Source organism: Natator depressus, chromosome 7 (assembly GCF_965152275.1).
Source record: "Natator depressus isolate rNatDep1 chromosome 7, rNatDep2.hap1, whole genome shotgun sequence".
Taxonomy (NCBI): domain Eukaryota; kingdom Metazoa; phylum Chordata; order Testudines; family Cheloniidae; genus Natator; species Natator depressus.
This window is the reverse complement of record NC_134240.1, coordinates 119,561,282-119,574,963: the sequence shown is the minus strand read 5'-3', so window position 1 is coordinate 119,574,963 and position 13,682 is coordinate 119,561,282. Positions and strand designations below refer to the sequence as shown.

Sequence of the window (13,682 nt, the reverse complement as noted above, 5' to 3'; positions counted from 1 at the left end):
AACCTGTGAAACTCACTCCCATAAGATATTACTGAAAGTTTAGGATTCAAATGAGGATTAAATCATCATATCTTAAAAATGTCAGGGAAGATTTTCAAAGGCACAAATACTTGTTAGCTGCCAAACTCCTGCTGAAAGTTAAGGAAAGTTTGGCACCTGTCATTTATGCTTTAGAAAATCTTCCCCATTCATTTATACATCTTATCGGATGTAAAAGAGATCAAACCTTCAAGCTTTAAGACGATCATCAAGCATTTACGGCATAGGATTAGGAAAAAGCTTCCTGCATATAGTCATGCTATTATATAATTGTCTATTGATGGATTGCTTTCATTTGAAATACCTGGTGGTTGGCTACTGTCTTGGCCAATCTAGATTAGTTGGAGTGGTGTTCTGACTCAGTATGGCAATTCTTATGTTGTCCCTTATTTTTTAATAATACTGAATTAAAAGGCTTTAATAAAATGGCCAAACCAGATCTTCTGCTCTGTGGAACTTACGTAAGGCACTCTCCTTTCTAGATGCAAAGTTAGCAAACCTTGCACTTCCAGAGATACGGGAGTTTCCAGTTATCCACCAGTAACACAAGTTTATCCTTTGACAACTCATACTCATTCTATCCCTTCCCAGTTAAAAGCGCCCAGAATGAAGTGTGGGTGTTCTCCCTTGTGGCTCAATTATTTCCTGACATCTGTCTGTTTTAAAGTTGTTTTATTTGTGGTGGTGGTATAAATAGCAGCTGCCGCATAGTAATGTTGAACATTCTGGTACTGCTGAGGTTAATAATGGCATTCTGCTATTGCATTTGGTCACCTACAAAAGTGTAGTATGTCAATCCAGATCAGTATTCTGATCACATCATCTTTGTGTACTGAAAACCTAACACACATTTATATTCCCAAACGTAAAATATGAAGATCCCACATCAGAAATAGAATGGCCAGGTATGTTCTGTATTTCAAATATAATTTCTAACCCTGATCTCCCTTCCGTTCTTTTTGGAATACTTCCCTTTGAAAACTTCAAGGAATCCGCTCCCATCTAACAAAGATTGTATCTAGAACATTCACTGACATACTGAGATTTCAGTTAGGGGCCTTCAGGATTTTAAAATACTTTTTATTATACTGAAGGCAAAAGTTATGACAGAGAGCAAAATCCTGACTTTGCTGGTATGCTACCTAGAGAGCAAAGTATTGCAAAAAGAAAAGGAGTACTAGTACTACAATTTATAAATAAATTGGTTCGTCTCTAAGGTGCCACAAGTCCTCCTTTTCTTTTTGCGAATACAGACTAACACGGCTGCTACTCTGAAACAAAGTATTGCAAGTTCTTGAACAATAGAATTAGATGGGATTTGCTCTTAACGAAATTCTCTCTTAGAAGCTATTGTCACCCCTAAAGATAATTTGAATAATTAGAATCATAGAAATATAGGGCTGAAAGGAACTTTGTGAAGTCATCAAGTCCAGTCCAACTATGCTGAGGCAGGACCAAACAAACCTAGACCAGCTGTGACCAGTGTTTGTCCATCTTGTTCTTAAAAACCTCCAGTGTTGAGGATTCCACAGCCTCACTTGGAAGCCTATTCCAAAGCTTAACTACGCTTATAGTTAGAAGGCTTTTCCCAGTATCTAACCTAAATCTCCCTTGCTACAGATTTAAGCCCGTTCCTTCTTGTCCTAATTATCAGTTAACACATTTCACCTTCAGAGTTCAGTACAAACGTTAGCTCTTGGAGCAAGATTGTGAGTTGTTACTGTTACCACCATTTTATAGTGGAGAAACTGAGGCAGAGATATGAAACTACTTATCTGAGACCACAGAGAGAGTCCGTAAAGCTGAGGTAAGAACTCAGGAGTTCCTGTCTCCCAGTAGCTGCACACCTCTCTCAAGCAGTCTGGGCCATTATGCAGTTCAGCAGCATTGACAGAATCAGCATCTCACCGGACTGACACTTAAAGTGGGCAGGTAAAAAGAGGTTGAAGTAGTAGATGCATGGCTGCTATTTATCATGGCAAAAGGCACATTTGAGGTGTCTAAGTGAGGTAAGAGAATACCATATATATTTGCTATATATTTATTTTTAAATTTTGTTCTGTACCTAAAATGCTAACCAATCATTATGGATTGTCTGTTTGGTTAGGTGTTTCTGTGAGTTACATCACTACTCAGCTGTGTATATATTTTAGTTTTAGCTTCAAAAGATGCAGTGAAACCTGTTTTTAAATTACCACTAAAGGATTTGACCAAAAATTGGTTGCTTCATGTATGTAATCTTCTAATAAAGGTGGAGCTTGGTTCTGCTTAATAAATCTGGAAGGTCTGTTAAAGGTGGCCTGCAAGGGAAGAAAAACCTGGTTTTGTGCCTTATAATGCATCTTTATGATGTATAAAGAAGGCCTGAAAGGCATACGGTTTTCCTCTTAGCCTTTTTTCCCCCTGCTAATTGCTGTCTAGGCTGAAAGACTGATGACTGGGGAACCCAGTGAAATGACAATACCACAGGAGTTGAGCGTGCAAGTCGGCCAGATGAGACGGGATGGGACTTTTAGTCCAACTATTTTTAAAATAAAATTATAAAAAATGTGGGGAGAGGGTATATATTTTTATTAAAATCTATTTTACTTCAATGACTGACTAACATTATCGATAAAGTGTGTATTTCCTAGAGATTTACTCTCCACAACCCATCCCTTCAACAAAAGGATTGGCTCTCTCAATAACGTGACCTGCCAAAAAGTCTTCCAGCAAAGCCAGAGAAGAGCAGTCTTGACATAATTGATATTTGTGAGGTAACAAGCCAAAAAATAAACCTGGAAAAAAACAAAAACCCCTCTGACCTTCTTTTTGCATCATAAAGAAGTGAAAAAGGGCTCAGCCCTGTTTTTAAAAAAAAATCCTTCATAGTTCATGTCATAAATATAAAGGGAAGGGTAAACACCTTTAAATCCCTCCTGGCCAGAGGAAAAACCCTTTTACCTGTAAAGGATTAAGAAGCTAGGATGACCTTGCTGGCACCTGACCAAAATGACCAGTGAGGAGACAAGATACTTTCAAAGCTGGAGGCGGGGGGGACAAAAGGTTCTCTCTGTCTGTGTTGCTTTTGCCGGGACCAGAGCAGGAATGCAGGTTAGAACTCCTGTAAAGGGCTAATAAGCAATCTAGTTAGATATGCGTTCGATTCTGTTTTGTTTAAATGGCTGATAAAATAAGTTGTGCTGAATGGAATGTATATTCCTGTTTTTGTGTCTTTTTGTAACTTAAGGTTTTGCCTAGAGGGATTCTCTATGTTTTGAATCTGATTACCCTGTAAGGTATTTACCATCCTGATTTTACAGAGGTGATTCTTTTACTTTTTCTTCAATTAAAATTCTTCTTTTAAGACCCTGATTGCTTTTTCATTGTTCTTAAGATCCAAGGGTTTGGGTCTGTGTTCACCTATGCAAATTGGTGAGGATTTTTATCAAGCCTTCCCCAGGAAAGGGTGTGTAAGGTTTGGGAGGATTTTTTTTTGGGGGGGGGGGGGGGGGGAACGTTTCCAAGCGGGCTCTTTCCCTGTTATATATTTGTTAGACGCTTGGTGGTGGCAGCAATAAAGGCCAAGGGCAAAAGGTAAAATAGTGTGTACCTTGAGGAAGTTTTAACTTAAGTTGATAAAAATAAGCTTAGGGGGTTTTTCATGCAGGTCCCCACATCTGTACCCTAGAGTTCAGAGTGGGGAAGGAACCTTAAAGAAAGTTGCATAAATACGGATGGTTAGTGGAATAGCTCACCTTCCCACATTAAGCATCTTCCACCAAAATAACAAGGATGCCACAGATACAAAGATTAGATGGATTCTGTCATGGAGAATGTTCTACACTTTGAAATGTTTAGTGGTGGCAAATGGCTTGGCAGATGTGTCTCTAACTCCGTGACCTCACACTTAGTAAATGATTCTTATTTTCTGTTTGAAATGTAAAATTAGATAAACCAGTTCTGCCTTATTCTGAAAGGACAATAGATATGGAGTAAAAGGCTATGTTTATATAATCTAGAGCTGAAACAATTCAATAGATTGTGAATTGTTTGGGAAAGGGACCTTGTTGTCCTCTGTCTAGTATAGAGCTGAGCATACTTTCTTCTATTTATTAAGATCTAGAACTATTATTCTGTTGTATTAACATCTAAATGACTGCATGCTCATTTCTATCCATTCTGGGATGTGATAGAAATCAACAGCTCATTGAAAAGAGTGGTGCCTTCTAGTTTGAAAATAAATGTGTTGATTTCTGGAGCTTGCCTTGATGTTACCTCCAAATCTTCAGGCTAACATCAAAAGAGTTAATGCGTGGACAGCACAGTATCTAGCTAATGTTATCTCAGTTGCGGGGAACAAAGCCCAGTAGTTTTAAATGGTGTCTCCTGAGAACTTGAGAGAGGTTGAGAGATCTGGAAATCTCACCAGGGACACAAAGAAAGAAATGCTGGTAAAGAGAGATCAGTGAGACTTTCAGCTCACTAAGCATGTTGATCTTTTAAATTGCAAATAATCATTCTAATAACTCACTCTTGAATAAGGTCTCTTCAAGATAAGATTCATTGGTTCTGTGGAGCTGGTATTTAAAGTATGTCCATCTGCATCTAAACGAGTAGCTCCAAGACAATCCGATTATGCAGTAGTTAGTTTGGTGAGAATATCGCCTAAGTGGAATGGAAACTTCATTTTGAGTCTAATATTAGACCTTGCTTTGGAAAATTCCTTTTAAATGATTACAAGCTGGGAATAGCAAAAGAATTTAACTTTCGACAGACAGCATTCACCAAGAATTGTTTTTAACTGCTTATGTTGGGTCCCTGGGAAAGCAGATGTGAAAATCTTACCGAAGTGAATTGACTTGACCTGATGCAGTGTTTATATCAGTCGTTGATAAGTTTTCCTCTCTGGTCTAATTTGTTCAAGATATTTTCATTCTTTGAGCATGAGTGAGCCTGGGTTGGAATAGTTTGAATGCCTGTTAGTCTAATAATCCAAATCCTTATGCATCCAGACATTATTGCCTATAAAGGGGTCTGAGCAAAGGAAACAAAAGTTGGACTATTTTGGTTATGTTCCATGGATCGCAGAGTGGGTGGCTTAGATGCCAGGCTGGAGACCAACAAAGGGGATGCAACATAATATTGCCCAGTTCGTAATAGACTACATACATTGAGACCACTATACCTGTGCTTCAGCATGTAGCTCTGGTCTGGTTGGTTGGGTGTGTCTTGGCAAACTCTTTGATCCTAGAGTCTGAGGCATTTTTCTACATGGCTTTGCCGTTAAGTGAGTTTCAGTGATGGCTATAGAAATTGGCTATCAAATGCGTTTCTTTCATTCTGTGACCATGGCATTATCATGTTCTATGAAACAAAACGATACCGTAGGTGGCAGAGAAGATTTTAAGAGTTGTTAGTGCACTGTGAAATCGGAGGGAGCTTCATTGCTACTCGCGTGTCACGTTTCAGCTTTAGCCTCTTTGCTGTAATCTGACGTACTTTGACGTCAGCCTGAATTCTTTTTAATTTCAAAATACTCTGTTTTCTGAAAAAACTCCCTTTAAATAGTATGCCTTACATTAAAAAAAAAAATTATAATGTTATGGGCTTGTCTACTTGACTGCCAATCTCTTGTTTGGTGGTGGGGGGAGAAGAAGGCAGAGACAGACCATTGCCACCAAACACAATCGGACCTACCTCTCCTCCCCCACATCTGCCCTCTGCACACACCTGCCTGCTGCTACTTCAGTTTCAGCTTTGTTGCTGATGTTAGAGTGTGAGGAAATGCATGTATGGAAGCTCTGTGCAATGCAGTGGAGGGGTGTGATGTCCTGGTGCTGGTGTACAAGACAGGAAGTGAAGCTGACCATCAACAAAACAGTGAAATGGACTTAACACCAAGTGCTGACAAATGCACAGGGTAAACAAACTGAGAGGATTCAGAGTAGCAGCCGTATTAGTCTGTATCTGCAAAAAGAAAAGGAGTACTTGTGGCACCTTAGAGACTAACAAATTTATTTGAGCATAAGCTTTTCTTTTTGCGAAACTGGGAGGAATGTTCAATATGTCTAACTGTTCAGCTCTGGTAATCTTAGAGGCAACTTGTGACAGCAACAGGAACGGCATTTTCATATGGAAATCTGATGTATTTTTTCTTCTACTTGACAGTATCCCTTTAAGCATCTACTGGACTATGGTTGCTCTGTTCTAGAATGCGTGAAACACGGTTTCTTATGAGTGTCTATTTTTATCCTTTGCTCATAATTCCATTTCTAATCTTTGAGTCTAAAGTCATAATTATTAATCTGTCTCCCTGCAGGCAAATCTCATCTGGCAATAGTACAGCGAGTCAACAATGAAGGGGAAGGGGACCCTTTTTATGAAGTCCTGGGAATTGTCACGTTAGAAGATGTGATTGAAGAAATCATCAAGTCTGAGATTCTAGATGAAACTGATTTGTACAGTGAGTAGAAGTATTTTGTGCTTTTTCTTTAAACATCAAAGAGAATTCTTCCAATCTCTGTTCTCGGTCTAGCTAATTTGTTTTGGGAGAGGTGATGACATATTACTTAAGATCTAGAAACTCAAATTTCCACACAAATCCACATGCTGGCTGACGACATTTTCATTTCTGCAATATGGCCCCCTCTGCATGACCCTCTAGCTGAGACAGGACAGTTTTTTTGTGGAACCCTTCAATCTCAATGGTTTATGTGAGCAAAACTTCAGTTTTCTTCAGTTATCATTTCCCCACCTCCAACAATCCTATTCTGTGTCCTTATTGCGCCTGTCGAGATCTCCATGCCTCTCCTTGATTAATATCCACGTCACCCTTGGGAGCTCTCAGTACTACTCCCATTCTTTCATAGAGGAAAGTTGGATGATTTCTCTTTAGAGTTGGTCACTGCCAGTGAATTGGTAGGGACACAGTAGTGATGAGGTACTTTCCTTCAGAGCACTGTGATTACTCAGCCCGTAATTATTTCTCCCTGCACCACTTAATACAATTTCTTTCCCTCCTTAATATTAATATATTTTGAGATGAAGGAAGGTGTCGTGGTTAGAGCCCTAGACTGAGACCCCGGAAATCTGGGGTCCCTTCCCAGCTCCATCAGACTTCCTGTCTCACTGTGGGCCAGTTACCTAATCTCTCCCTCTGCCCATTTCCCACATGTACAACTGGGTTACAAATGCAGTACTTCTTTTCTCCCGTCCTTTATCTGTCTTAACTGTTCTTTAAGTTGGTTGGGGGCAGGCACTGTCTCTTACTGTGTGTTTGTGTAGGGCTTAGCACATTGGGGCCTACAAGCATGATCACAATACAAATAATCATTTGAAATACCCCTATGCTATTCAGATATCCTTTGGTTCACTGTTCTTTTCCCCTTCTGTAAATATTAAGTGAATCTTTCCTAGGTCCATCTCTTCAGCTTCCTAATAGTATGTTATTCTCTGAACCACTTTCAGTTTGTCAGTATCTTACCAGTATTCAGGTGCCCAGAAGTTCCTGTATGGCAGTCCTTTAAGACATAATATTCTTACCTTAAGTGTGTTTTATAAGGTGGCAATATGGCCTAGTGGATAGAGCTCTGGACTGGGACTCAGGAGACATGGATTCTATTCCTGGCTCTTGCCTCCTGGGTGGCCTTCTGCAAGTCATGCATGCCCCCTGCTTTGTGCCTCGGTTTCTTCATCCTGTAAAATGGGGATAATATTACTGATCTCCTTTGTAAAGTGCTTTGAGACCTACCGATGAAAAGCACCAATATAAGAGCAGTGTTATAATACATCTAGAATTCACCATCTGTGTGATGGAACTCTCATTACTATCAACTCTTCTAATTGTCCATTCAATAGGATTGTGGCTTAATGCTTTACAGTTGGATCTTATGATTTCATTTACACTGCAAAAACATCCTCCCTTTGGATGTATTATACCTGCCTCTTTGATGATAGTGGAGTGCTCCCAGAGGTGGGAGGTACTGTTTATGCTTTTTGGTATAGCTTTTTTGCTTTTTTATAAAGAGCAATAATTTGGATTATTCTGTATTTTATACCGAAAATAAAAAGGGGTTGACTGTATTAATGCTATGAAAGGGGCCAGAAAATTAGGCTCTGTATTTCATGGTCTTTGTAGGCTGATAAATTAGATCTGGTGAACATAAGTCCATGTGAAATTTTTCTTCCTTGGAAAGTTTAACTATTGTACGTTTATGCAGTATAATACAAATAGTAGAGAACTCTCCTGGCCTCCTGGAAGATGCTGCGGCCATCCAAAACCATCTGCTGTAAATTAATAGAAAGCATCCAAGGGACCTGTTGGTTCATTATGAAGTACTAGAATCCATTCCACCAGTATTTTGTATTTATATTATTTAGTACTCACTCCAAGTATTCACTCCAAATCAGTGTAGTGATGGAAAGTACAAGTGGTTTGTGCATGGTATATGAACTGTGAGTAGGAGGTAAAGCATATAAATTTTGTGGGGTTTGACGTTAATGTTGTCTTAACTGCAGGTTTCCTTAATGTTTAGTGAGTATGTTGTAACAGGGTGGAAATTAACTCTTGTGCAACCTGAACTCTAGTCAAGCTTCTTGTATGGGAAACATCACTCTGTGTGTGTAGTTTTATAGACAAGTGTCATGGCACTGCCTACAATTAAGGTTACCTGACGCTTCCCATCTTCCATCTGGTTTCAGTTACTTATAACTGGGCTGAAATTTTCCTTGCTGGGTCTCTGCGTCAGGCTCACATTTTTTCAGTCAACATGGCTCAGCTATTTCCAAGAACCAGGCAAAGCAAAAATTCATTTTGCCCATATTAAAAATTTCTAGCAACTTCTTGTTTGAAACATTCTAGTGCCCCCATGCTTTGGGACAGGGACATGAAATTTGCCAGTAGGGGTGGGCTTTGTGTCAGGGATGGGCTTTTTGCCATCCCCATGAAAATCTGCCCAAATTTGGCTAAGTTGTAAGCCTTTGAAAAATTGCAGTTTGCACATGCTCAGTAGACTCCCAAAGATTCTATCTGCTTTGATCATGCTTCAGCCTGGGGCATATGCAGTTCTGGGCTGCTGCCACTGGGCTGTACCAGGCCAGGGCACCTGAACTGAGAGCAGGGAGTCTGTCTCTGCTGTGCTCTCAGTGAGGCCTGGTAGCGTGGAGGAGCCTGTGCAGTGTTGAGAAGGAAACATCTGATTCAAATGCTCAGGGAACAAGAGGTAGACTCGGGGGAGGAATGTAGAATGGAAAAAGGAGCCACTGGGGGAGAAGGAACTGATAGCAGGTCTACACTACAGCCGGGATCGACGCTCTGAGACTGATCCACCGGCGGTCAATTTAGAGAGTCTAGTGAACACCCACCAAATTGACAGCAGATGGCTCTTCAGTCGACCCCTGTACTCTACCCCCAATGAGAAGAGTAAGGTAAGTCGATGGGAGAGGTTCTCCCGTCGACCCCCTGTGGTGTAGACCTTGCGGTAACTTGACCTAAGGTACGTCGACTCTAGCTACGTTATTCACGTAGCTGGAGTTGCGTAGCATAGGTCGACTTACCGCGGTAGTGTAGACATAGCCTGAGACTGGGGTGTAGACATAGCCAGGAGGTTAGGGGGAAAGGGAGAGTGCCTCTGGGAGCATGCAGGGGAAGGACAGGAAATGACTGGGCAAGGGGACAGGAGCTGGGAGGAAATGAGGTGGGGGTTCTTGGAACCAGTAGGTTGGCAGAGATTGGGACTGAGAACCAGTGGGGTTGGGGGGAGAGGAAGATCTGGCGAGGAGCCGGGGTATAGGGGGAGAACTGGCATTGGCTGGGCAAAGAGTGGGATAAGGAGACAGGAGAGGGAGATTGGGTCTGAGAGCAGTTGGGACCAGCAGTGTGAGAGGGGGTTAAGACTGGAGGCCAGGGCAAGGGGAAGAGACAAATCGGATAAGGAGCTTGGAAGGGAAGAACCCGAGGAGACTGGGACTGAGATGAGAAGCCCAAGAATGGATGTGATTGTGTAACGAAAGACTATACCATAATACGTATGGACAAGGAGGCCAAATGAAAGTTGCACAGATAGGAAATACCAGAATTAAGACTAACTTTTGAGTGCTTGACTTCACAACCTTTTAACATAGCGTGTGTGAAATATTTTATAATACATAGAAAATAGATATAATGATCTGTACCGTCAGGGGGTAGCATACCATGGTGGTTCTTTAATGCTTATCAGTTACATTAAATAGCTCAGTCTGCAGTTAAATAACCTGAGTATTTGCAAGGTATTCCTATAATGTGCATAGGAGAACGAAAGTGACTGCTACAGATACTGAAATGATTTCTCTGTTTATCATTAGTAAAAATGTTGAGAACAAGATCTTCCACTAGGTCTAACAATACAGGCCATGGTCCTCCAGTCCAAATTCCACAGGCAGATTCCTTCATCCCACTGAAATTGGTGAGATTCTGGGCTGCTGCCTGAGACCACACCCTGTGGAGCAAATGCAAGATGAGTTCTGTAGTACAATTAAAGTTTTATCACTCATATAATCGGCTTTGAGTATATTGTAGGGAGGTCTCTCTGTCCTGTTTGTTATTCTAGATGGCTGTTGCAGTTTGGATTGTCTTAGGGCTTGTCTAAACTTACCAGGGGATTGACGCACGGCGATCGATGCATCAACGGTCGATTTATTGGGTCTGGTGAAGACCCACTAAATCAACCACAGATTGCTCTCCCATCAACTCCTGTACTCCACCAGATCGAGAAGAGTACGGGGAGTCGATGGGAGAGCGTCTCTCGTCGACGTCGCATAGTGTGGACCCCGCGGTAAGTAGATCTAAGCTACATTGACTTGAATTATGCTATTTGCGTAACTCAAATTGCATAGCTTAGATCAACTTTTCCCTGTAGTGTAGACAAGGCCTCAGACAACTACATTTAGTCAAGCTCATATTGGACCCTGTTCTAACAGACTTTGCTTCCTTCCTTTTCCCACCCTCCCTTCCACAGCTGATAACAAGACAAAAAAGAAAGTAGCACATCGGGACAGGAAGCAGGACTTCTCTGCCTTCAAACAGACAGACAGTGAGATGAAGGTTAAAATATCACCACAACTCCTCCTGGCAATGCACCGTTTCCTGGCAACAGGCAAGTACGGCTTATCACAGCTTGCAATCACACAAGTGCCTGAGAGCTAGATTGTCAGTGGAGGCTGGCGAGGCCAGTGGGCAGTGCTGGCAGGGAGGGAGGCTGGACAATGGGGTGACAAATAATGCCACTTTTGTGTATTTTGTGTTTTCTTTTTAAATTCTCTCCTCTCCTGTGTTCAGTGTCGGCATGAACCCTCTGAGACATTTACCAGGGGTGGACCAGTAACTTTAAATTGGTCTGAAAGGTAAGGTTGAATGCAAGTGCCACACTGCATGTGTAGAGTCAGTCAGGTTAACGACTAGCAAGTACACCCCACTAGGGAGAGTTCAGGGAACAAACTAATGAGGACTCTGTGCCAACTGGCCAGTTCACTGGACTGCTGACTGTAATTCCCGTTTGGTGGCTCATCTGGGAAGAGATCCTGGACTTTAGGGGGAAAGTGTAACCTGTTCCATGAGGCTTTGAATGAAAATGAAAATCTTTCTTTGCAAATTAAATGCAAATTGAACAGGTTGTGGAATTGTATTTTTAAAATGGATTTCTTGTTGGCCTCTGGGGCATGAGTTGGTGGCTTCAGTCCAGTTTTTAGTGGGCAGATGTCTGCATTCCCAAATCCCACCATGATGGTTGGTCCCCCTCTGGGCAGTCTTTGCAAAGAGCCCATGGATTGCGTAGGCTACTGCGACTGGATTTTCTTTTCATCATAGAGCTGGTCTCTCTGCATCAGAGATAAGACCCATTAGCAGCAGTGTGTGTGAAGCTTGACCTGCTATTGCTCATGCTGTACCTGTTTGGTGTGTAGGCAGTGGCTTTCCATGTACAGGCCTTTCAGTCAGCACCTTTCACCATTGCTGCTTCCAGTGAAAGAAAACCGTTCAACAGGAAGACGCGGCTTTAATAACAAATAGCACTTCATTCATTTATGTGCACGAAGTTCGATGGAAGTTCCCAAACACCGTCTTGACAGATTTTTATTGACTTAATTTGGTGGTGCTGTTTCTGTGCTTGTCTAGGAAATGTAAAATGATTTTATAATTTAAATCCAAGTCTGGCTGTGGAGGCATTGCTATGTAAGTCAGATATTTCAGTTTGGTTGGACTGTTCTAAATGCAGACCAGGATCTGCAGACAGTCCTGTGTCTCCAAAGTCCTGATCTGAAACCAGCGTTAGCAAGTATTGGCAATTTGCATGTCTACTTCTTGAGTGTCCCTGGCCTAATCCATCCCACCAAAAGCTGGGCTTTTTTCGCTTCAAATAGCTCTCCTTGGGAAGGTTGACCAATAAGAGCAAGAGATTATAAGGTGTGTTCTGTGTGCTATGCATTAATCCCACTGGTGTGAATTTGCCTGCACTCTGCCTCTCACTTTGAGCCGCTGTCCCCATGTGGGCTGTGGCACCTTTCCTTTATTTCTTCTTTGGGTTTACTCAGTGGGCCTATTTATAGCCATTTTCTAGGTCTATGAACAATCAGAGACCTTTAGAAACAAATGCAATAAATAATGAATCCACGTTAACATCATTTCAAAACCAAACTGAAAGGTCCTCGGGACCCTAACTGTAAACCCCTTCCCTTCACAGTCCATGAGCAAGCCCGAACAACTATGGCTTTCTGAGCTCTCAGCTGGGCAAATTCCTCTTCCTTTTCCCTTCATGTTGGGGAGATCATTCTCAGTTATCTGAAATGTATGTTATTAACTCAAGGAGGGCAAATACATTTGTAATATCTGGGAACTGCAGTAGGTCTTGTTTTCCCGTGAAACTCTTCCACAGGGTATGTATACACAGGGATAAAACCCTGTGGCTGGCCCAGGTCAGCTGACTCAGGCTCAGGCTGGAAAATTGCTGTGTAGATGTTTGGGCTCGGGCTGAGGGTGGTCCATTCCAGAGCCCAAGTGTCCATACAGCAATTTTTAGCCCCAAAGCCTGCACCCGAGTCAGCTGACCTGGGTCACGTGCAGTCGTGCCATGGGTCCTTATCCTTGTGCAGACGTACCCTAAGAGGCTTAAAAGACAGGAAAACTCCAATTCTGTAACATATGCCTCTGCTTCCATGTTTCTTAACAACTAATGCCAATTCATCCCCATGCACGTAAGGTGTAATGCCAAGTTATGTCTTGTGTTTCTAGAAGTAGAAGCATTTGGCCCATCCCAGATGTCAGAGAAGATCCTCCTAAGGCTGCTAAAACATCCCCATGTCATCCAGGAGCTGAAATACGATGAGAAGAACAAGAAAGCCCCAGAATACTACCTCTACCAGAGAAACAAGCCTGTCGACTACTTTGTTCTCATTTTACAGGTCAGGCACATGACTAGATATATGTGTATCATGATATCTGTCTCCTTACTCCTTCCCCTCCATATCTAAACTTAAATCGTCATGTTAGTCTACTTCTTAAGGTATGGAGCCAGGCCACCAGGCCTCTCTTCCTGACACTCTTGCTAAGTTGCTAACCTTGAGCAACTCATTCAACTGCTCCCAGACTCAATTTTAACCTTCTGTACGGTGTGGATAATAGGCCCCTACTT

At 41.9% G+C, this 13,682-nt stretch overlaps 1 protein-coding gene across 1 annotated transcript in view; it reads left to right on the top strand.

Moving 5' to 3' along the window:
* The window catches only part of CNNM2 (cyclin and CBS domain divalent metal cation transport mediator 2), a 178,032-nt gene that overhangs the window by 141,224 nt on the left and 23,126 nt on the right, over positions 1 to 13,682 (top strand). The window contains exons 2-4 of the mRNA XM_074959433.1: positions 6,341 to 6,484; positions 11,016 to 11,153; positions 13,283 to 13,452. Of these exons, the coding sequence (XP_074815534.1) occupies positions 6,341 to 6,484; positions 11,016 to 11,153; positions 13,283 to 13,452 (452 nt within the window). The remainder of the gene's footprint in view (positions 1 to 6,340; positions 6,485 to 11,015; positions 11,154 to 13,282; positions 13,453 to 13,682) is intronic.